This window comes from Anopheles coluzzii, chromosome X (genome assembly GCF_943734685.1).
Source record: "Anopheles coluzzii chromosome X, AcolN3, whole genome shotgun sequence".
NCBI classification, from domain to species: domain Eukaryota; kingdom Metazoa; phylum Arthropoda; class Insecta; order Diptera; family Culicidae; genus Anopheles; species Anopheles coluzzii.
The window spans coordinates 1,200,387-1,223,459 of record NC_064669.1 but is presented as its reverse complement, the minus strand read 5'-3'; the positions used below and the strand labels follow the sequence as shown (position 1 = coordinate 1,223,459).

At 51.5% G+C, this 23,073-nt stretch overlaps 2 protein-coding genes across 2 annotated transcripts; one reads left to right on the top strand and one right to left on the bottom strand.

Moving 5' to 3' along the window:
- The first annotated feature begins 1,002 nt into the window (after positions 1-1,002).
- On the top strand, positions 1,003-5,843 carry LOC120957163 (proton channel OtopLc-like). The gene is made up of 3 exons (XM_040379221.2): positions 1,003-1,434; positions 2,502-3,964; positions 4,914-5,843. Exons 1-3 carry the CDS (start codon positions 1,348-1,350, stop codon positions 5,485-5,487), a joined length of 2,124 nt encoding a protein of 707 aa, XP_040235155.2. The 5' UTR covers positions 1,003-1,347; the 3' UTR covers positions 5,488-5,843.
- An 88-nt stretch (positions 5,844-5,931) lies between these two features.
- Positions 5,932-7,686, bottom strand: LOC120957172 (uncharacterized). The gene is made up of 2 exons (XM_040379232.2): positions 6,704-7,686; positions 5,932-6,628 (listed from the first exon to the last, which is right to left on the bottom strand). The coding sequence occupies exons 1-2, from the start codon at positions 7,523-7,525 to the stop codon at positions 6,251-6,253; spliced, it is 1,200 nt and encodes a 399-aa protein (XP_040235166.2). The 5' UTR covers positions 7,526-7,686; the 3' UTR covers positions 5,932-6,250.
- Positions 7,687-23,073: the final 15,387 nt, after the last annotated feature.

Genomic DNA, 23,073 nt, shown 5'->3' with positions numbered 1-23,073 from the left:
TGAGACGCAACAAAGGGTGACTCACGGTGGGAGCCCTCGCCCCCTTTCGCCTCGAATTTATTACAGCAAATATCGCACCCCCCCACTGATGACGGGCCGGCTGGCCCCGCTTTGCCCGGAATCAATGCTTAACCTCAAAGTTCGAGCCGGAATCGATCGCCGGCGGAGAAACGGAAGCATTTGGCGGGCCGTTCCAAAGGGGGAGATGGAATACAGAGGTCATAAAATGCATGGCAGCGTAATCAGTAGTAAATTATGCTCGTCGGTACTCCCCACCTGCTGTGGTTTCCTTCTACCCCCTCCCCCCCCCCCACCCCTTTCCGGCGTAGGTGCAATACTGGCGAAAATGGCGTTCCAAAAACAAGGCGTCATTGCCACCGTCGCGTCATTGCGCGCGAAACAAAACATAATGAGCTAATCGGGGGACCCAGCGTGGGGGGCAGACCAGCGGTGGGATTTCTTTAATTTATTGGCCAGCAATCAATTAGCCGTGATTCGCTGATTCGAGTAATTCGAGTACTTCATTACGCGCTACTCTCGCGCGCCGCGTGTTTGGATGCCGTGTTTCGCGGCAAATAAATCACCTTAATCGAGCTTAACACATCCTTCCCTCTGTCCCTCCTTCCACCCACCGCTGCCCTTCATCTGCTCCGCCGCGTCTTGCGCGTTCGATCAACTCATACACTAATCCTACCCACCCGCGGGCCACTTCCCCGCGCTTTGCCGGCCGTCCCCCCGGGACCTGCCGACGTTGCGCGAGGAGTTGCGCGCGCGATATCTTAAGCCTCGCCGTCGACGTGATTTCATCGATTCCTCTCCCGATCACCGCACTCCCTCGGCTCCGCCTCAACGCTCCGTCATGCGGCCGACGGCTAATCAGTGCGTCCGATCCGTTATCAGCATTTGTGGGGGGGGGGGGGGGGGGGGGGGGAGGGGTGAGGGGATTATTTCGGCAGGGTCTCTGCTACCGACACAGCACGCTTGACGCGCCAACAAAAACCACCCACTAGTTCCGTGCGTCCGTCCAGGCAGCATTTCCGTGTCTGTCTGTGTGGCTTTTTAGCGTCGGCGTCTCCGGTCCCAGGTGAGTGCCGCCGAAACCCCCGAGCGCCTTCGGAAGAGCCAGTATCAGTACCCTTTGGAGGTGTGCGCGAGTCACGCGACGGCTGTGGCGTCTGCTGGACGACAGAACCCGTCCGGGCTGGGTGCTAGCGGCCCACCCAAAAAGGCCGCGAGCCGTCCAGTAGCAGTGCAGTAGTGGCACGAGACGCACCGGCGATACCTCCAGGGGAACCTGTGCATCTTTGGCGTGGAGGAGCAGAGCACAGCAGAGCACAGCAGAGCAGTATGGCCACCACGTCCACCGTCGCACCGGGAGGCGATGTGGAGGCAATCACTCAACGGTCGAACGACTCCATCGAACCAGGCAGCCAGGTAAGCGATCGGTACTGGCGGGAAGGTTCGCAGTGGCCAGGAGTTTGGGGACGGCACTCTTCGCTTCTGTGTCCAGTCGACACGTGTCCAAGCACTGGAAGCAAGCAGGTGCTGCGGGGGCACAAGTGTAGTTTGAAGTGTCCAAGACCTGGAAATTCAGGATCTGGGCACAAAGCATAGCCATATTTCGGGCAGATGATCCCTTTTTTGCACATTCCGGGTTTACGGGAGTGTGCCCATCCTTCCAAACCCATACCGACGGACAAAACAACAAGATGAAAGGGTTACACACACACACACACACACACACACACACACACACACTCGGGTCGGTACCGTTGCGCTAAGTATAGCGCTAAGAAGGATGGCGACCGCCGAAGCACCGGATTAGCTGTGCATGAGTTATCAAAGGGCTATGTTAGCGAGGGACGTGTGTGTGTGTGTGTGTGTGTTCACGTGTTTCGTGTGTCGTGAAAAACCTTAAGTTTTTGTGCCGTGTGTGTGTGTGTGTGTGCGCGCAATTTAACAGTTGATTGACACAGCGACATCGTCCGTGTGGAAAAGCAAAACCCGAGGGAGGGCATTCGGGTTCGGGAAAGGCAGCTGGCGGAAAAACGATAACGGTGCGCTCCAGTGAACAGGCACGAGCTGCCGCTAAACTGCCGCTTAATGAACTGTGGCTCTCGAGCGGTATACAGCATCCTCCCGCAAACCCAGCCACACACCCTCCCACCCTTCTTCGCGGAAGGGCAATCGAGCGCTGGAGTAGATTAAAGCCCACCGAACCCAGCCGCCTTTTTGTGTGAAGCTGTGGAGCGTGGAATGTTCCCGGGACATCGCCATCGTCGCTCCATCGAAGCACGTGTGTGTGTGTGTGTGTGGGTGTGTGTGTGTTTTGGTGTGTCATGTGATGTATCAAAGGCAACAGGTTGCAGCAGGGCTGTGGATCCTCCGCAGCCGCTGCCGGGATGTTGCAATGCTCAGTTACTGGAAGCTTCGGTACGCTTCTGAACCAACTTCAACGCGGGTTTTGTTTTCTCCTTCTTGCTTGTGCCTTCTCTCCACAGAGCCCCGGCTTCATCACACTCACCGTGCCGTCGATCGTGGAAGATCTGTCCGACACGGACGCCGCGCGCCCATCAACACCGACCACCTATCAAAAGCGGCCCGCCTCGATCTACTCGACCGGCCGGGCGCCACCAATCATCCGCGCCGTCTCGTACCAGCCGTCCGTCGCGGCCGGCTCCACGCACGCCTCGGGCGATGGGCACGTGCCGCCGCCCTCGACCGCGGAGGAAAAGTCCAAGTTTACGCGCCGCTACCTGGCGGGCGTCACCGGCATCAGCTACGCGCTGTTTCTGATCGTGTTCGGGCTGATCGCGTTCATTACGGACGCGGTCGAGAACAATGCGCGCTACCCGCTGGCGGAGGTGTTCGCACTGTACATGGTGGCGGTCGGCATCCTCTACTTTGTCTTCCTGTACGTCGACATCCGGGTGTACGTGTGGCGGGCGCAGAAGGCGCTGGAGGAGCTGCAGCGGCGCCGGCAGCTGTACGCCGAGCAGGCGCTCGCGGCCGAGTCGGGCACGCTCGGGAACGGCGGTGGCCCGCTGGAGCTGTCCGCTGCGGCGGTCCGCCCGGAGTGGGAGCTGCCGGCGCTGAAGCCGATCCGGCACGACTACTGCTTCGTGACGGGGCGGCACGGCGAAATCATCTACCTGAAGCTCGGCGCGACCTGGTTCTGCTTCGGGCTGCTCATCCACTCCGTGCTGCTGCTCTCCTACCAGGGCATCCTGATGAACAGCCGGGACGGCAAGTGGGCGCGGTGTGCGTCCAACACGACCATCGCGATGGAGGTGCTGTTTCTGTTCTACTGTCTGTTTCTGGTGTTTTTCTTCTGGAAGTACGCGAACATCGTCATCAACCGGTACCGGGGGCTGGCCCGGTTCGGCATCATGCACGCGATCGGGACCGCGCTCGCCTTCTGGGTGCTGACGATCGTGCGCGAAACGGTGGTGGCGATCCGGATCAAGCAGGCGTACTACGACGACGGGAAGCCGGCGGTGGAGGAAGCCGCAGCCGCGTACGAGGAGCCGGGCCGCGACTCGTCCATGCTGGCGCCGATCGACTGCCCGGGGCCGGAGGAGCTGAATCAGGTGCTGGCATCGTTCTCGCCCTACCTGTACCCGTTCGTGATCGAGTTTAACATTCTGATCGTGGGGCTGCTGTACATGATCTATGCCAACATTAGCAAGTGCCCCAAGAAGATCACGGTGAAGGGGCACAAGGGGCACCAGGCGCATGGGGACGGAGCGGCCTCCAAGGCGGGTGGGAGTGTGATGGACTTCGATGGGAAGAGCGAGTGTAGCGACCACTGCAACGACACGCTGGACCATGAGGCGCAGGTCAAGTCGAGGCTGGTGGTGTACGGTGACTGTCAGCATGCGAGCCGGGGGCTGTTTGCGGGGCTGATACTGGTCGTCGCCACCATCGTGGTCATCATACTGTTCCACATAGCCGCGCGAGACGAGTAAGTGTTGTCTAGCATAAGATTACGCCTGCATGTATGCTATTTGTGTTGCAAAAGTGCGCCTTTAGGACATTGGTTGCCACTGTGTAGCAGAGATGACAGTCGCAGTGGCTTACACGGCTTTACGATAATATTGAAAACGTTTGCCATTGATCTCAACATCTATGGATTTGATCTATGAACTTGCTCCAAGCTTTACTAATGAATCTATTCACCACAAATCAGCTCATGTCGGCTACCTCGGTTTGCAAATATCGTTTATAAGTTCCGAGAAATTACTGCAGCAGTACAGGTGAAGACACAGATGTTTAACAAAAGCGACTGAGAACTACAACGCTGATAGCAAATGGAAAAGTGCTGACACTCCAGGATGCATTCATTAGTAATGGTTGGAGAAGGTTGGAAGATCGTATTGGAAGATGCTGAGATCAATGTGAACTAGGAGTTGGGTAACTCTGATTTACGTTCATTGGCCTGAGTAAATTTGCAACGAGTGTCATTGATTCTGAATCCCAAAATATGCAATGATTGAATGTTTGATTTGTAGAGATTAATGACGCTTCAGAGATTCACACGTCTTTACAGATTCATGAATCCCTAGATATGCATGACTCTGCGAACTTCCATGAGTCTTTGGTGATTCAATGCGTGAATCCGATATCTAATCTTTGAACATTCATATAAATGATATTTTACGAAAGATTCTTCGAAACAAAACTCAGCAAAATATGTTATGTGACACCTCGATGTATGTTATCTGTGTTACAAAACTGCACATTTAAGACATGGCATACTAAATCCGCTACATAGACGATATTACTAGATATTACTTACTATTCATATGACACCTTAGTGCATCCGATTTATTCTACAACTTGTACTACACTTGTAAGACATCACAGACTAATCAAAGTTTTTCGTTATCTCTACTCCCTCGCGGTTTTTGCAGCGACTACCGCGCCACTGGCATCCTGCTGGACGGCATTTTCGAGGTAACGGTGCTCGGCATCATGATCTTCGCGACAATCGCCGCCTACTACCAGACGACCCGGCTAGACATCAACCCGCACCCGATCTCGCGGCTCGACGACGTGCTGCTGTTCATCGCCATTCCCGCCTTCTTCTCCGAGTCGCTGTTCAGCATGATACCGGCGTTCGAGAACAGCTCCATCCTGAACGGCTTCATCGTGTTTACGCAGCTCGCCCAGATACTGATACAGACGCCCTGGATCTGCGATGCGCTGCGGCGCTGCTCCAACACGGAGGAGCTGCAGCAGAAGAAGCCGGGCAAGGAGCTGGTCACGTTCATGACGATCGCGAACGTGTCGCTGTGGGTGTACTACACCTTCTCGGTGAAGACGGGCGACTTTGGGGACGAGCGGTACGAGTACTACGGCGATGTGCTCTGGTCCATCCTGAACCATCTGTCGCTGCCGCTGATCATGTTCTATCGGTTTCACTCGTCCGTCTGTCTGGTGGACATCTGGCGCCATTCGTACGAACCGGGCGAGATGGCACATTAAGGGAGGATGGCAGGAGGAAGAAGGAGAGGGAACAGAAAACGCAAAGTATTATCGGTGCTATTATTAGTAAAGCTGACCCTGATTGCTAGTTTTTCGGAAGTCCGGTCGGCATCCAGGACTGGCAGGGCAGCGATTAGGATTAGGATTAGGGTTACTTAAGCGGCACGTAGAGTGCGTAGTAGATGGAGACGGAGTCACCGTAGCAGGTGACTGTGCGCTGACGTACGCAGCCGATGTCACGTGAGGCTCACTTCCTGCAATGGCACGGCGAGGCGGCGCGAAAACAAACAATATGAGGTGCGCTAGGAACTGACGAGAACGCAGAGAATAAAACAAAAAGACGACAAACACAAACAGTACAGACCGGATTACGAGAAAGCCTTCGTCTGGGATTTCCACTCGGGGAGGGTTTGTGTTGTGTGTGTTTCCGTAATCCGCAGATCCGGAGGGGTGTTAGAGCGACCGAGACGAACGCGCGCAGCAGATACCGGACACGCGACACGATAAAAAAGACAACTGCGCAAGACAGGGCCGAATTTCGAAGAAGCGTTCGAGACAACAAGGGCGGAAAGAAAACTCCATCCTGTGTTCGCCCGGGTCGGGCCGGGCGCAGGTTTGGCGTTATCGGGAGCCCGCACGAAGGGAGCTCTGGCTTTATTTTAACTACACAACAATACCTACACTCAGTGCTGCTGGGTGGCTGCGGCACTCACAGATAATCACGAGCGGCACCTCAGCTGGCGCCTTATCGCGAGCCGCGGATTTACTTGTGCTGCACACTGTCGAGGATGACTTTCCGCGGCAGCACCTGCTGATAGAAGGGTACGGGGCGCTCGCCACGGGTCGACCGGAAGAGGCCGGCGTCCAGCAGGTAGCGGGGCCGCTGAATGTCCGGCCGGGTGCGCAGATGGTCGATCAGGTAGCGCACCGAGCGCAGGTGGCGAATGTCCTGGAAGAGGCTGCGCAGCGTCCGCAGCTCGTCCGGAAAGTCCGGCTCGATCGTGTCGGCCGAATCGATCCGGCTGGCGGTACGAAGGGCTGGCGGTAGGGTACGGCCGAAGGCCACATTTCGCGGTCGAACCTTGGCCATCGCTTGCCGGTCGGCTCGCATCACCTGTGCGATACGGTTCTGCAGCGCCATCTGTAACGTTTAAACGAAGATTCGTTTATTTTTTGGAAACTTTTTGAAGCAAACAGCGCGTCAACAACAACTCACATGGTCCAGCTGCCAGTAGCGCGCGACGTCCGTCGGGATCGCGCGAACTTCCCGCGTGTCCACCCGCAGCGCCCGGGCCATCTCGTCCTCGATCTCGATCGAGAACAGCTGCTTGATGATGTCCTTGGTGATGTTGGACTTTTCCGCGCCGAGCCCGTTCAACCATTCGGAGAAGTCCTGGGCGCCGAGATCGATCAGTTCCTCGATCTGCTGGAAGAGCGGCTTGTCCAGCAGCTTCTGGTCGGTGCGGTAGTACTTCGTCTGCCACTGGATCCGCTCGTTGCCCGTCTTGCGCAGGTACGCCTCCATCCAGTTGCTCTGCGTGTCGGTCGGGATGATGCGCGACCGGGCGGCCGACCGTTCCTCGACCACCAGCTCGAACGGTGGGGCTGATTCGCGCCCCTCCATGTCCAGTGTGTCACGCTCCGTCTGTAGATCCAAGTCGCTCCCGTCGTTGTCGCCGTCGTCGTCGTCCCCGTTCGGTTCGGTGTGGTTCGTGGTGACGGGCTCTTGCAGCCGGACCGCTAGAATTCCCTCGAACTCGCGGTCATCGTACGGTGGCAGCTGGACCATGCGTTTCAGCCGGTCGTAGAGCCGTTTCGGGATGATGTGCGTCATGTCCAGATTGATTGGATCGCTCGACGTGGGCTGTGGAGTGTGAAAGAAGACGTCCTTGTAGAGGGTTGGGGAAGTGCACAACTCTTCACGTTGGTTGCTCACCTTCTGCAGCTTTCGCTCCAAGTCGTTTATTAACGTCTCCAAATGGGGATCTCGCTTTGGATGTAGTCTCGTAGCTCGTTTTGACGCTTGCATCCTCTTCATTTTTGGTTCAGCGGAAAACAATTATGTTTTAAATGATGCCGAGGACGACTGAAGAATTGGAATGCGCTAGAATGTGTCCTAAATAAAATAAACAAACCATCTATTTAAGTTGTTAAGGTAGCGAGCGTTACTATAGTACCCGAAACAAACCCATGTGGCAGGTACGGTTAAAGGGGACAGGAGCCAGAAACATACTGTCAAAAAAGGTTGTTTCATCATTGCTAGACTGTAGCAGATGTTATGTATTGAAAGAACATTACACATAGTGGGGCAGGAATGTAAATAATTGTAACAAAATGCAAAATTTATGTAAATAATTTCAACAATCGTGCCTTGCTGTGGCCTTGCTAGCAGCTCATTGCTACATGCAAACAAGGCCGCCAACTGCGCTCTGACGTCTAAAGTTGAAAGTTCGGCACCGTTTGCATGCTTTCCGCACGGAGCTTGGAAAAGCAGGCGACAAACTTTGCCGAGGAGCTTCACCGGAGACTTTTTCGCTCGCAAGCTTGACGATTTGAGCTTTTCGTTCGAAATCGATTCAAACACGAACGGATTGTGGTACCCGATCTATATCGTCGTCGGTTTGTTATCGATGCTTTGCGCTTCGACAAGATAAGACAGATAGCATCAAAGGTTTAACAAGCGATTATTGAGAGAATTACTAGTTTTGTAGATAAGGATTTTACGATGATGTAAGAATGCACCGTTGTAGAATTTTTTTGGCTTGCATTTCGTATGTAATAAAGGTTTAATCTTCCATTTCTTGACAAATTATGGTTTCAATAATAACGCCCCTGCAATAGACACTTTATCAATACTTGTACGTGCGATACATTTCATACCTAATCACTGTAGTTGCCTACATACCATTTTCTTCTTGTTCTTGTTCTTCTTATTCTTCTTTAAAATCAGTTTTATTGAAGGAGTGATATGCCAGATCGGTATGGGTTTAGCATTAGCATAGTTCCAGGACCAGTATTGCTTCACTATTAGTTCCAGGAGCAGTATGAGCTCTGTTTCAGTTCCAATCCAGATAGGGAGTCTGCATCGACCCCCGGAGTGGCTTTGACATCAGTTCCAAGATCGGTAGGTAGTTCCAGGCAGGATTTAGTAATAGTTCCAGGATCTTTATGAGTTCAGCATCGGTTTCAAGAGCGGCATAGGTTAAGTATGTACTTTAGGATCTGTATGGGTTCAAGATGAGCTCTAGTACCTGTGTGGGTTCAGTATCGGCTCTAGCTGCAGTATGAGTTCCGTATCGATCCCAAGAACTCAGTACTAATTCCAGGACCTCTATAGGTTCAATTTCAGTTACAGGATCGGTATGGGTTCTGTATTATTGCAGGGTCTTGTATGAATACGGTATCAATTTCAGGACCGGTTAAAATTGAATATAAGTTCCAGCACCCGTACAAATCAGTTTCAGGGCCGTTATGACTTCGTTATGAGGTTTGAGACCGAGGTTTTGGAATCGCACTGTAATCGGACCAAATAACTAGCTTAAAATATAGAAGAATATTTGAAGATTTTCAATTCCGAGGCAAACAATCAACAGTGGTGTACAACTCCCGCCCATCAATTTTAGGTAGTAGCTCTAATTCTTGCCATTCTTCCTATTGGAATAAGCTGGTTGCAAAAAACACCCAACATCTTCAAAAACAATGCTCACGCTCCCCAAAGCCCCATAACGGCCAGCATTAAAAACCGAAAGGCTGCTTTTCTTTTCCGCCAATCTCACCGAACCGTCCGCACGCCACGTCCTTTAACCGCTCGCACGCGCACGCGATCCACTTCGTCACTCCGGCATGATAAATCTGTTCAGATACATCTTGTTCACGGTGCATGGGCATCGTCTTTATTATTCATGCACAGACACCATTATCCTGTGGAGTGCCGGTGGCCAGTCCTCGTCTCGTTGCAGCACGCGTGTGTGGGAGGGGTCCTTTGCTACTACCCAAAGCGTATATTATATCCGTCGCGTACGTGCGTGTGTATGTGGTTCTGCCGGAGTGTTTTCTATGAAATGACATTTTCGAATCGAGTGCGTCGCTTCGCTCGGGCGAAAGGCAAATCACACCCCAAGTTTGGAGTTTTGGTACGTGTTTTAAAGCGGGTGTGCGCGTGTGTGTGTGTGAGTGCTCATTCGACTGTCGACACTTACACCCCGTGCCGCCTTCGCACGTGTCGTGGATCAGTCCTTCGTGCAGCGCGCCACAATCGGAAACGCCACAAAAAGGCACGGGCGTTTTGGGCCCAAAAAAACGGAGGCAGGGAAACAAACGGATGCACGAAGGATATTAGGTTATTTCCTGCAACTACCCTCGGCGAACGATGGCGAGGACACATGCACACCCATGTACGGCCAAACTTATACCGAATTTTATTGGAGAACGCGTGGAGCGGGAGGTCTTTTTTTCTGCTGGGTGACGCTCCCAGTTTCACACCGAAATGTCATTCGAAGTTTAGTGTCGTAGAGCCAGCATCGGCACCAGGGCTAGGATTGGTATGTCTTATTCTCTCTCTCGCTCTCTCTCTCTCTCTCTCTCTCCCTCTTTCTTTGTTATCCCACAGCCAAACTAGACACAATGGGTGCGAGATCTACTTCAGTGTGAGGTTAACTTCCCGTCTCGACACTACCTCCAGCATCAGCATTGTGTCGGGGTCGGCCGTAGCTCGCACACGACGACGACGACGACGACGACGGCTACTTCTCACATAAATCGTCCGATGCACTCCGGATGGGTTAGCTGGTATATCGAGATGCACGATAAAGGGACATATTTCCGATATCCGGTGGCAAACCTCGCGTCGACTTCGTTTTTCGGTGCCTTTTTTTTAGGCGCCACAGACGACGAAACTTTTCCGAGAACTATTTTCCCACCGGATTGTCACATTCGGGGAGGGGATTTTTTTTTGTTGTTGTCAAGCACAAAGTTCTAGCAGTCGAGCGGCCATCCATGACCCAACCTGCTATCTAATCGCCCTGCGCCTAGTGTCATAATCTGCCTTTACAACGGTCCAGTATACGCCCCGAAGCACTTACCGCCACGCAAGTGGAACAGATTTCGGCCCCAAAACCTTTAGAACGGCTTGCAGCGGGCTTGCACTATAAATTTTACCGTCCGCATTTACCGTGCACTGCAGAGCGGCAGACGAAGTGATGCCATTTTGTTGCAGGTTTACGATGCCGCACGAGCGCCTGCCGCTTAAAACCGGTGCCGCTGTTTGGCTGCTAAATTACAAGGAGGGGTTGTTTTTTTTTGTTGTCGCTGCTAATTTTATTTTCTATTCCATTTCCTTTTTCCTTCCTAGAAGATGCTAGATCCGGGAGTAGTGAAAACAATGCCACCTTTCGCATGGAGCGGGGAGTTGGAGGTGAGTTATGAATGTTAATACCCAGAAAGGATGAAAAATACTCTCCATTGGCATGCAACGCCGGTTCCGGCAGTCTTAGCGGACATCCGGTGGAGTGTATGAAAAGTAGATTTTCTTTCCGTAGCATGTGAGTAGTGAGACGACGAACCCTGATGTGAGCAGAGTGTATGATATGATCGTTCATTTTTGTTTTGGCGATATTCTTTTTATTCAAGACGAACGGGAACAGGTCTGAGACGGTTATGCGAAGAAAATGAACCTTCACTGGCGTCGTTTGACATAGGTACGGTGCGATGCAGTGACGATTTGGTTGCGATTTTCTTTCCTGCCTTCCATTTCGTCTTTCGCGTACCGGCAGATAATTGGGCTCGACGTTTCGATTTCCGTTTTAATAACGCTCTGCCTGCGATGCGCAACGAATGGGGAACGGTGTCAAAAATCAAAACGAAACCTAAAAACAAACACACTCATCACGGAGGGACCCAATCCAATCGAAGTAACTAACGCAATTATGCCACGCTGAGCGTCACTTTACGCTTGACGAGGGAAGGCGCTGCTCGCTGGCGTTGAGCCCGCTTTTTTAATTACTATCTATCATTCGCCCTGCACACCGCGGCGCGTCCCCAGCCGCGCGCTATTAATTTCCACAACCGAGGGCAATCGGGCAAACAAAACAGTGGGGAAAGGAAAACAAAACGTCTCCTTCGCACGCCGAGCGTTTGCCGACGCGCACCTGACAGGCTGCTGACTGTCACCTTTTTAGCGCCCGTAAAGTATGCAATGGAATGCGCCGTTAAATGGTGTACGGTGGGCCGGTGTGGGAGGCCACGGTGTACCGGTGCTACCGTTTCAATTGAGTCAGGGCTGGTGTCGCTCAACCGAGGGCGGAGGAAAGTGATCGAACGCCGCGACACGTGGGGTGAAACGTTCAGGATGCACACACACACACACACACACTCACAAACACATACACACAGTCAGAAGTTTATCGGCGCTGGGAAATGATAGCAGACGGGATGGGTAGGGGAAAAAAAGGGGATAAAATAAAAGGTGAAAAGGTGGAGTCAACAAAAAAAAAGGGAGGAAAAATCGTGGAAATATTTAATTTCAAGGCAAACTTTCGTCTCATGATTCATCATTGATCCCCGTTATTCGCACCACCATCCTTCGGTGCCGGGTTTGCTTCCCCCTTACCATACCGCCAAACCCGTGTCGTTCATTTCCGCCGCCTGGTTGCGGGCGCAAATGAGTGAAGTAATGAGAATGTACAGTGTGCGTGTTGAGAGTAGGTGTAGGTAAGTTTTACGTGAAGATTATTTCCCATCTGAACGTGCACCCGATAAAAATGAGCCTCTCAAAGTTGTGTGTGTTTGCATCGTTACGTAATTCATGGATGATCATTCACCCGATAAAAATAAAATAATCATTCACCCGATAAAAAAGAGCCTCTTAAAGTTGTGTGTGTGTGTGTGTGTGTGTGTGTGTGTGTGTGTGTGTGTGTGTGTGGCACACAATTCACAAAGACAGCTATAAAGCGAAGCTGCTATGTACTAAACATAAGATTCATCCATAAATTACGTTACGGTGCAATTTGTACATTGACTCTATTCCGTTTTGGTATTGCCACTCTACCGGGTAGTACCGTGTATGTATGTAACAGATAACTAAAATTATGTTCCAATTAAAAATCCAAAACACCACTTTGACATATTTCGATTTCACAGCAGTGTTCTATGCAATACAATAAGCCCTTCATACTTAAAAGTTTGTACTGCCCAAGGAAACATTTTGAACCTAGCTTGAACAAAAATTGGGCTGTCTTGCTCTATCTTCTATACCGCACCTGCTTGCACTCATTCGCGAGCGTTAAAATATACTCTCTCGATTTCATGTTCTAGCGAATTGCCTGCTGCTGTAAGAATGTATGAGTGAATGTGCAGCGTTTTTCTCTGTGCTTCTTCTTCTCCCCCGTCGTTCTTACTCCCTTCTTCCATCGATCCGATGCGCGATTCCTTACTCGACTGCGCAATAACATTTGTAAGGTTCCGCCGCAATGAGATACTGTACGGAAATATACAGAGCATTTCCATTCACACGGATCGCCGATACCCCAAACACCACCGGCCAAAATCAAATTCTCGATATTGGCGGGACTGGTGAATAAATGTGTCTCCCCTCTTCTCATCAATATAATTCACTTGCTATATCTCCTCCCCTTTCCTCTTCTCCTAGAACTCATACATATGAAATTCTAGAGAGAAGTGTGAGAAGAGGGAGAAGCATCAGCTTTTTCGCTCTCTCTCTCAAAAAATAAGTCCAAATTTGTCTGCCTTTGGGTACCAGTTTGGGTACTGAGATAGGGCCCCATCTCAGGTCCATAGTTTTACCCATTCATCGCGTTTTGGACGTTTGGGTGGATGAGAACTATCGATGTCGGTGATACCGTCATAATATATGCTAGGCCGGCCTCGTAGTACAGTCGTCAACTTGTACGACTTAACAACATGCCCCTCATGGGTTCAAGCCCCAAATAGACTGTGCCCCATACGTAGGACTGACTATCCTGCTATCCTGCTATAAATCAATAAGGAAAGCTAAGCTCACTAGTGGTACAGGTAGGCCTTGACTACTCCAGTGCTCTTGTCATCAGAGGTATGGGGCTATTAACAGCTGCGTTTGTAATAAGATCCGATCGTATTGTCATATCTTGTGATAATTTTAAACCTTAATTATTATCCTAAACCCTTGGACTCTGTTTTCGTGGGTATATTTATCTGAGCTTTTACCAAGAAAGTCACCAAACTATTTTAGCTGTATGCGTGCGCCTAGACGCACAAATTCACACTGTCAACAAAATTCATAAATCAAAAAATACATTGCAAGGAACTTTCCCATTTTGCGTTTATTGCTTATAGCGCCGTACATGCTTAAACTTACACCCACCAGTGTGCGAGTGAGATTGCGCGCCATTCGATTGCCCTCCCTCCCTGTACCTGCCAGCAACAGCAACTGCTAGGTGTGAATGAAATTTCCAATAAAACGATCTTTGGTTTGTTTTTCGTGGGCGGTCCTTCCTCTCCCCTTCCCGCCTCCCCCACCCACTCCAGCAGCAGAAAGGTTCCGTGTAACCCTTTCCGTTTCCCGCGCACGGTCCCTACCGTAACCGTTTCGGGAAAGAAAACAGTACCAACTTTTGTCGCACCCTTGCACCCGGCACACTCGATGGCGCACCGCCCGTGACGTCATGCACCGCAAAACAGGGCCAAAATCGAAGCGAAGAGCCCCGGAGACCCGTTTAAATGGTTTTTGATTGCCTGTTTCCGGCCGGCCGGATATTGAACTGCCGAGATTGATGTATGTGCCGATGTACGGCAAAAATACCTCCTCATCTTCCCTCCCCGGCTTCCCCACGCAGGCCGCACGCACTCCGCACTCCGTCTGCCATTTGTCGCACGCGCGGCGGGCAGGAAATTACAAAGAACGACTCTCTCACCAAACAAGATCGCAAACTTCATCAGTTACCACTCCCCTGCCCCGCTTTACCCCCTTCCTCGGTGACACTGTGAGTTGTGTGGAGCATAGAAATTCATTTTAATGAAGATGATGATGCGATGATTTACGAATTCCGTCGCCCGTTTACTGCCACCCGAACAATCAAACCGTTTTGTCATCGAGCGGGCACAATCGTTCGAGGGTGTCGTCGGTTTTTTTTCCCCCTCCCCGTCCAATGGTTTCGAAGGGAAGCTTACGAAAGGGTTGAAAGTATGCTTTTATATGAGCTGGAATGCTGCCTGGCGGGGGGGGAGGGGTTCGGGGGGGGGGCAGCGAGGAGTTTGAGGGGGTCTCTAGCGCCGAGCGCAATAAAACAAGGGAGGTGTGATGATTTATCCAGGCGAAGACAGAGCTGAACTTACTGATCCACCTCACCAAGACTCCGCCTCAAAACCGTCCGAGGGAATGTGTGGAGCGCTCCGCACGGTGCAGCGCCCATCCTGTGCTGTGGAATGTGCCAAAGTGTGCGCACGCTTTCCGTTCATTGCTCGCTACGCAGCTCTTGCCTTGCTCCACCAAGCTCTTCCTCGTTCATCAAAGGCTTAATTAAAAACCATCCTCATTTAATAACACAAGTTATAGTAATCGTTGTGTTCTACGCTCCGTACTGCACCCTTTTCCGCCAGCCCGAACCCCCTCCCCCATGCCCTTTATGTGTGGGTGCTGTAATAAGGTTGCGGGCTGGCCTTGCCGCTGCTAATAGCGTGCGCGTCATTTCCGGATTCTTTAATAATAATTTGCCTTCCCGATGGGGATGGGCAGGCGCAGGGGGTTAGTGTCTTGCCTACCGACACACATTCAGACACACACTCACACACACTCGTACAGGGGAAGCAGGGGTTTTAGGGTGACTTTTTGACGTGCGTTCCGTACATAATCACATCCATTTGCTCCCGCGCTAGACTTCAGGAAATTAAAGAAGACGACGAACGAAAAAACTACGCTCGAAAACAACGGGGCGACAAACTTGACACAAAAATATTGTCTCCACCCTGTCAAACCGCCCCAGCCCCAAAACATCCCCCCTTCAGGGTACAGCTTTCCTTTTAGCACTAATCTTGAATTCTTTTGTCGTTTTTTTTTTATTTTTACCTCCCTCCTGCCGCTTCATTGCCCCAGGTGACAACCGAACTCATTGCTGCTTTAAAAGCTGATTACAAACGCAGACAAGTGGTGTGATTTTGGCCTCCCCATTCGGCAGCCTCCTCAACTCCGTGCCTGTGTGCGGACTCTTATTAACCGGCAGCCGACCGAACCGCCGCGCTCCCTGTCACCTGGGCAACCGCAACTAGTTTACCCTACGCCCTACGCACCTCAGCTCCTCTTTTCGTGCCTCATTTCCGCCCCGCCGCCCCATCCACCAGCCAGCCTTCGTGCAAACCACATGTCGGGTTGACTTCATTTTCGCCACCGCCCGGGCTGATTTTAAGTGCGTTCCGCGCACGAATTATGCTGTCAAAAGCCCGCGCACTGGGTGCGCGCTGGTTTACTGCAAACGACTCCCCTTTCCCCATGTTGCGTTCCTTCCTCTTCGCCACTAGCGAACCGAAAAGCATGCCCAACCCGACGGAGTTCGTGCAGGGGGCCGATGTCACGTTGTCTTCATAAATTTCCAATGGAATTTAATAACATTTCATCCCTTTGTAATGTTCCGTGCGGGGATGGGGCGCTCTCTTGCACCTGTCTCTTTGGCCCCGTTCCTTTTTTTTGTACGGGGAGAGGGGAGGGAGGATGTCTCGCAGGTACATATACGCATCCTGGTTTTGGCTTAAGGTGAGCCACCGCTTTATTTTTCGACTCACTGTAATCCACTATGTTTTTGTCGGGGCCGCGCCTGGAACGAATAGGGGCCAGCGACCCGTACTGCTGACCATGCCGACTTGATGCGTTCCCTGTTGGGTTTCGTCAAGCGCCGGGCCAACACACGCTGGTGTCCGGTTTCCGGCCATTCTTTCCATTTGCAAATCCACCCAAAAAGCGGCAATCGTAGACTCATTATCGTTCCGTTTCTTCGGCGGTGGGAAGGAATAATTAGACGCCCTAAGGTCCACTAATATACGCACATTACACGTGTGCATGCGAGGATGCATCAAGGCACATACGGGTAGGGCAAATAGCAGCACATCGTGCCCCAAAACCTGAAGTGCCCTCGAGAGAAGCTGAACGAAACCGAACGCCTGCATGGCGGCCCAGGAACTCTGTCATCCTTTTGTGTGTGTGTGTGTGTGTGTGTGTGTGTGTGTGTGTGTTCAGTTTGCCTACTTTGTTTTACCTTTATCTGCGATATATGAGTGTGTGGGTATGGCAGTGGCTTTTTTTGTTGAGACTTTTTTCCCCCCACTATCATTGTCTGCGCTTGTTTCAGTTCCAAAAAATTCGAACCTTCATTTTCAGCGCACCGTATAATCGTGGCGGTGCAGAAGGTTTCAGCATTTTTTATTTTTTTTTTTTGGTTCGCTCTCCTTCCCCTTTCTTTGTGCTCTTGTGTTTACAAAAGCGGCCCTAATTGGAGACGGCAAATGGGGTGCCATCCTTAGCTTAAGCGCGGTGCGGGCCGGGTTTTGCGGAAACGGAGCGTTGTTGCGCCTTGGCAGGCACTAGACCAGCACAGCTGGGCACAGCACTACACGCTGCAAATGTACGTGAAAAGCTAAAAAATATTTTATCACTCCCTGTACAGAGAGTCACTCCCCGACTGCAGTTGGAAAGGGGGTAATGGGGTTAAGCGAGAGAGAGAGAGAGAGCGAGAGAGGATGGAAAACGGAAAAGAAAAGGCCAAGGAAGCGGGCTGGGCGCAAAAAGAAAAGCAACGCCCGGAGTTTAATTTGCACCAAAATGAGCAGCAATGGTGTGGTGTGTGTGTGTGTGTGTGTGTGTGTGTGTGTGTGTGTGTGTGTGTGTACCAGGTGTGCATACATTCCAGTGTAAAACGGTGAAACTGACATTAACCCGGCAAGTAGGCGCTCCTCATCACGCCACCGGCAAACGTGAAACAAAATGATGGAGCGACGCCACAAAGACAAAGACGATACGAAACGAAAAAAAAAGAAAAATAAAATACGCCCGAACAGAACACAAAGCCCAATGAGGGGGGGGGGGGGGGGGGTGTCAGGGGCCGGTAGCTCATAGGGACATCAAAAGCGTTAAACAAACAGCATCGCAAAGCTGAGCAAATGATCAGCAGCTGGGTGGCCACACGTAAAAAAAACACACGGCCAGAGAAAGAAAATGAGCCACACGAAAGAAAAGCCACCTATGTGTGATGCTGGGAGGCTGAGGTGGTGAATGGTGGTTACCTTTGAAGAAGTGTTCTACCATTGTGGAGCTTTTAATTATGTGCCCTTTTGCAGCCCTCGCACAAACAGGAAGGGCAGAATTCTTTCCCATTTCTCTGCGGCACTGCGCAAGAATGAAATAGTGTGGACGGGTTGACGGGTGCGTGGGGTTCGGGAGGGCTGCGGGGTTAGATTTCGTGCACCTTAGATCCGGTAGATCCGGCTTGGGACCTGTCAACCCCTGTTTTTACCCCCCCCCCCCCCCCCTTCGACAGCTCGCATCGAACGGTGTCGCAAAACTTCTGCTTCTGTCGGGCCACGTCACACGAATCCTGGTCATGGCACCACGGGACTTTTTTGTTGTTGTTTCGTTTTCGGTAACATTTGTCTGCCCAATTCGAACTGGATGGTAGAAAGAAGGGCAGATTCGCAACCACCAGGATTAGCGGGCACATCATGAAGGCTCAGAGTGTCGCGTTGAGGTGTAGTGGGTGCTGGTTTCACTCTTCTATTGTCTGCAGGTGCAGCTCAAAATAGCAAAAAAAAGCCGGTCTTTACTTACAGGGACGTCGGGCGGCAAGAATGCAGTCGTAAGTTTGCCACATAAATAGCTTTTTCACACTTTATTCTATGGATGGGAGGGGTTCGTTGCATGTAGCCGCCCGGGAAGTGCATCTGCAAGCGGCTAGCAACACTCACGTTTCAATACTCGGGCCGAGGACGGGACGGGGTACACTAAATCATCAAACATTTTGTTGGATGGAATTTTTCGCCCGCGAGTTTGGACGAACCGATTACCGCTCGGCACCTTCCTCGCCGATGTGCAGCAACGCGCCAGCCGAGACAGATGGCTCGAGGCGGCCCTGCATGTACTGGTGGGAGGGGTACATTGAAATCTGGTAACCAACCAACAAACCAACAAAAAAAAATCCCTTCGGAAGCACCCAAAAGGCTCGATTAGGTTCCGCAGTCGAGCTCGGGCGGCGCGCTCGCTATAGATAATCGAACTATCAAAAAGTTTCTGAAGCAATTTATCTTGGCCGCCCACCAGCCGGTGCGCCTCGGCAGCTCGTCCCCCCTCCCCCCCCCCCCCCCTCCCCGCTTGCTTTCGGACCCACACTTTCGGCCCGGCGGTTTGGCCGCTGCACCACGCTGGGATTGGGTTTTCTGCAAACCGTGCACAAATTTTTTGGCTTAGCACCACACATTTTCCCCGTGCGTGTGTGTGTGTGTGTAGGCAGCAGTCGAAGCATATTGTGGGACCTTCTTGTGAGCAGGCGAACGTTTGCAGCGCGTTGCAGCGTCTGAATGGTCACGAAAATGAGTTCCTCCCGCGTGCACCTCCGGGTGCCGCGGGTGCCCCTGTTTACTGCTGAGCCCGCCGGAATTTTCCATCCAGCAAATTGTTGTGCTTAACCTCGGCTGAGCCTGCTGCCGGCTGCTGATTGGTGGTGTGCCAATGGGTGGTGAGGTTTTTTGTCCTGCTTTTCTTTTTGAAAGTGTACCGGCAACGATTTCCTCACTCGACGATCTGGAAGGGGGGAACAATAATAAATGGCGAAAGTTCTACTGTCCAGCACTTCCGGGAGAGTGATGGAGTGAAGCACAGATTTAAAGAAGCTGCTGTGGTGGATGCATTTTTGCTGCTGTTGCTTCGGTTCGACTTCTTGATGCAAAAGTGTCAAACTTTATTCTTGAAGTCGATCGGCTTGAAAGACATTCACTTTGATGAGATGAAAAAAGCAGTAAAAACAGTGACCAAGAAACAAGCTTGCGCTGAAAATTGTTAATCGTTGCTAATGTATTCGAAAACAAAATCTTATAGTTTTACAGGGTTTCTCACGATTTATTGGTCAATTCGTATGATTTTTTGGTGCGTTCCTACGATTTTTTGATCGTATCCTATAGGTTTTTGGTTCGTTCCCATAATGTATTGGTATTTTCCGATTGGATATCAATACAATTGGACCAAAAACTCGTGGGAACCAACCAACAAATCGTGCGAAATCCTGTAAGGTAGTTTTGCTAATACGATTGCATAGTTTAAGGCGTCGTTTTAAATTTTGGACTTTTTGACTTTATTCAGTCGCTTATTTATGCAAAAAAAAAAATATTAAAAACAAAAATTACAATGTGCCAGAAAGAAACAAAACTTGCTCACAATATTCGAACCAAGAAATGTTGAAACCCCTGGTAGGAGCGTCTTCATATGATTATCTGCAGTTATCTCTCACACACACACACATACACATACATACACTACACGAATGCTAGAGCGCTTTAGAATAAAGCGTTATTCATTTGAAGGTTCTCGCTCGTAATATTCCTCTGCGTCCAACGTCTTCAACCGCACAGACACACACACACACACACACAAACACGTTCCGTTAGCAAAGGGCGGCCACTTATTTATGCACCGCTTGTCCACCGTTCCTCACATCCTCCCTTCCTTGCCGCCTCCTCCTTCGTCCTTCTCTTCCACACCATTTTGCTACAAAATGCAGTTGTGATTCGTGTAAAAATGTGTTTCCTTCAAAATCGCACCTCCCCTCAAAACTTTGCGCTTCTCACCCTTGGCCTACCCCTTCCTGCCGGGCGATGGGATGAGATGGGAGCGAAAGGGGGGGGGGGGAAGCACATTTTTCCGTGCAAACGATGATTTACGATTGCAAAATACCGACGTTGCTTTCCATTAGGCCAAACCAGCCTTTTCTTCACACTGCCCGTCTCACTGTCCCCGCTTCCTTGTCCCTTCATTCCCCGTTGGGTTGGATGAACCAATTTCACCAATCAGTACCGTTATGTATGACCGCCGGTCACGCGAACCAACCCTCTCCCCTCTCTCTCTCTCTCTCTCTCTCTCTCACTCTCACTCTGGGGAAGGGCCGATTTTTCATCAATTTTCCGATCGCTCGCTTTTCCCGCCTTCCCACACGTTGCTCACTTTTTTCCTGAATGTGTGGTCTTCTCTTATCAGCGAAGAGCTGCCGCGTATCACATTAATCAGCAACGAGTGTTTCTCTGCATGTGTGTGTGTGTGTGTGCTTATGCTTGGTAGGAGTCAAGGCGCGGGGCCATGCGTGACTCCGGGTTGAGCGAATTTCCTGCATCTCGTTGCCGGTCAGCCGTTCGTTGGTGGTGGTGGAAAATTAAATGAACGCAAACGCGAAGAGCGAACGAACGAAAAGGGAGAAAGTTCCCTAATCTCCCTGTGCCGTGCCCCGCTCCCCGGTGCGCCATCCCGCGGGTCGAAGGTTCCGTGCGCGAGTCGAGCAATTATCCGGATTTATCGTAATGGAGCCTAGCCCCGTGCTGGTGAAAAACAGGGGGAGGGCGGAAAGTGCGGCCCGCTCAAGGAAGAAACTTCCCTCGTAGGGCGCGAAAGGAGGGAGCGCGCAGAAGAAGCACCAAAAAAAAAAAAACAGCGAACAAAAACACCCCTTCGATGCTCTCGGGCGTCCGAAGGAAACCGGAAACACATGTTAGCGCATAAATTACGGGCACCAAGGCCCGGCGCCATACAAGGGGCGCAAGCGGTACGTCTCCCCCCGGGGGTGTGTTAGCACCTTTCGCTACCCGTGCTGCCCGAGCCCGTTCGCCGGGAAAGGGACCGCGGTAAAACTTCGCTCATTTCCTGTTTCTTCTCGGGCGGCGCGCTTTGCGTGTGGGACTCACAGCGTGCGGGCTCGTCTCGCTGGGAAGGGCCCGAGTTTGAAGGGTCTCATCTTTGGCCCGCACGACCCACATTCCTGGCGCTGGATGTGTTCACACAATAATATCAATTAGCGCGTGCTGGATGGGTGGGAGGGAGTGTGGGGATAGGTGTCGAAACCTCGACCTGCACGCGTCCAATTAGCTCGATCAATAACCGATTGTGAAGGAGGGGAGGGGGCAAAACATTGAGAAAGAATAACGGAAGAAATTCTGTGGAGAAACGATCGCAAAGACAACCGCAAAGCAAATAAATCAACAAACTTATCAATAGCCTCATTTTACTCTTTTTTCTCTCAATCTCTATCTCTTTCACTCTTCGTCTATATATCTCTCTCTACCTCTATCACTATCTGTTTATTCTCTTTATCTTCTCTCTTCTTTCACTCTCTTCGTCTTTCTATCTCTGTGTCAGTCGTTTCTTCTTATTTTTCTTACTTTTTTCTCCTTTCTCTGTCTCTCTTTTATGTTTCTCTCTCTCTCTCCCTTTCGCTCTCTCGATCCTTCTTTGTCTCACTTCGTCTGCCTCTCTCTCTCTCCCTCTCTCTTCTTGTAACTGCATTCCTGAGAAGGCGCATTTTATTACAATAATTAAAAATACTTGTCAATCAATGTGTTGCATACATTCAGGCGTCCTTTAGCGCCGACAAGGGTTTATTTTTACTTTTACCCTTTTTTTATAATTGCTATGTTTTAGTTTCGTTTACAAAAAGTTTTAGGTCATCGATAAGGGTCAAAACATGAGTATTTTAATTTATATAACTCAGAACAAATTTCTAAACATGCCCAACCTGCCTCAGGCTTAGTGATGGATAAAGTTGGCAAAAATCTGGAGTCGACTCCGATCCGACTCCGATAAATTCGGAATCGACTCCGGAAGGTAGGTCCGCGCTGCAATATCCGGAGTCGTCCGGAGTCGTCCGGAGTCGTTCGGAGTCGTCCGGAGTCGCCCGGAGTCGCCCGGAGTCGAAGTCGTCCGGAGTCGTTCGGAGTCGTTCGGAGTCGTTCGGAGTCGGAGTCGTCCGGAGTCGTCCGGAGTCGTCCGGAGTCGTCCGGAGTCGTTCGGAGTCGTTCGGAGTCGTCCGGAGTCGGAGTCGTCCGGAGTCGTCCGGAGTCGTCCGGAGTCGTCCGGAGTCGTTCGGAGTCGTTCGGAGTCGTCCGGAGTCGCCTGGAGTCGGAGTCGTTCGGAGTCGTTCGGAGTCGCCCGGAGTCGGAGTCGTCCGGAGTCATCCGGAGCTGTCCGGAGTCGCCCGGAGTCGTTCGGAGTTGTCCGGAGTCGTTCGGAGTCGTCCGGAGTCGCCCGGAGTCGGAGTCGTCCGGAGTCGTCCGGAGTCGTCCGGAGTCGTTCGGAGTCGTCCGGAGTCGTCCGGAGTCGTCCGGAGTCGCCGGGAGTCGGAGTCGTCCGGAGTCGTCCGGAGTCGTCCGGAGTCGTCCGAAGTCGTTCGGAGTCGTCCGGAGTCGCCCGGAGTTGGAGTCGGCCGGAGTCGTCTCCAGACGACTCCGGACGGCTCCGGACGACTCCGGATGACTCCGAACGACTCCGACTCCGGGCGGATCTAGTGGTTCCATTTTGCCGGAGTCGGATCGGAGTCGTGGGTGCGATCGATACAGCACATCACTACCCAGGCTCACTCT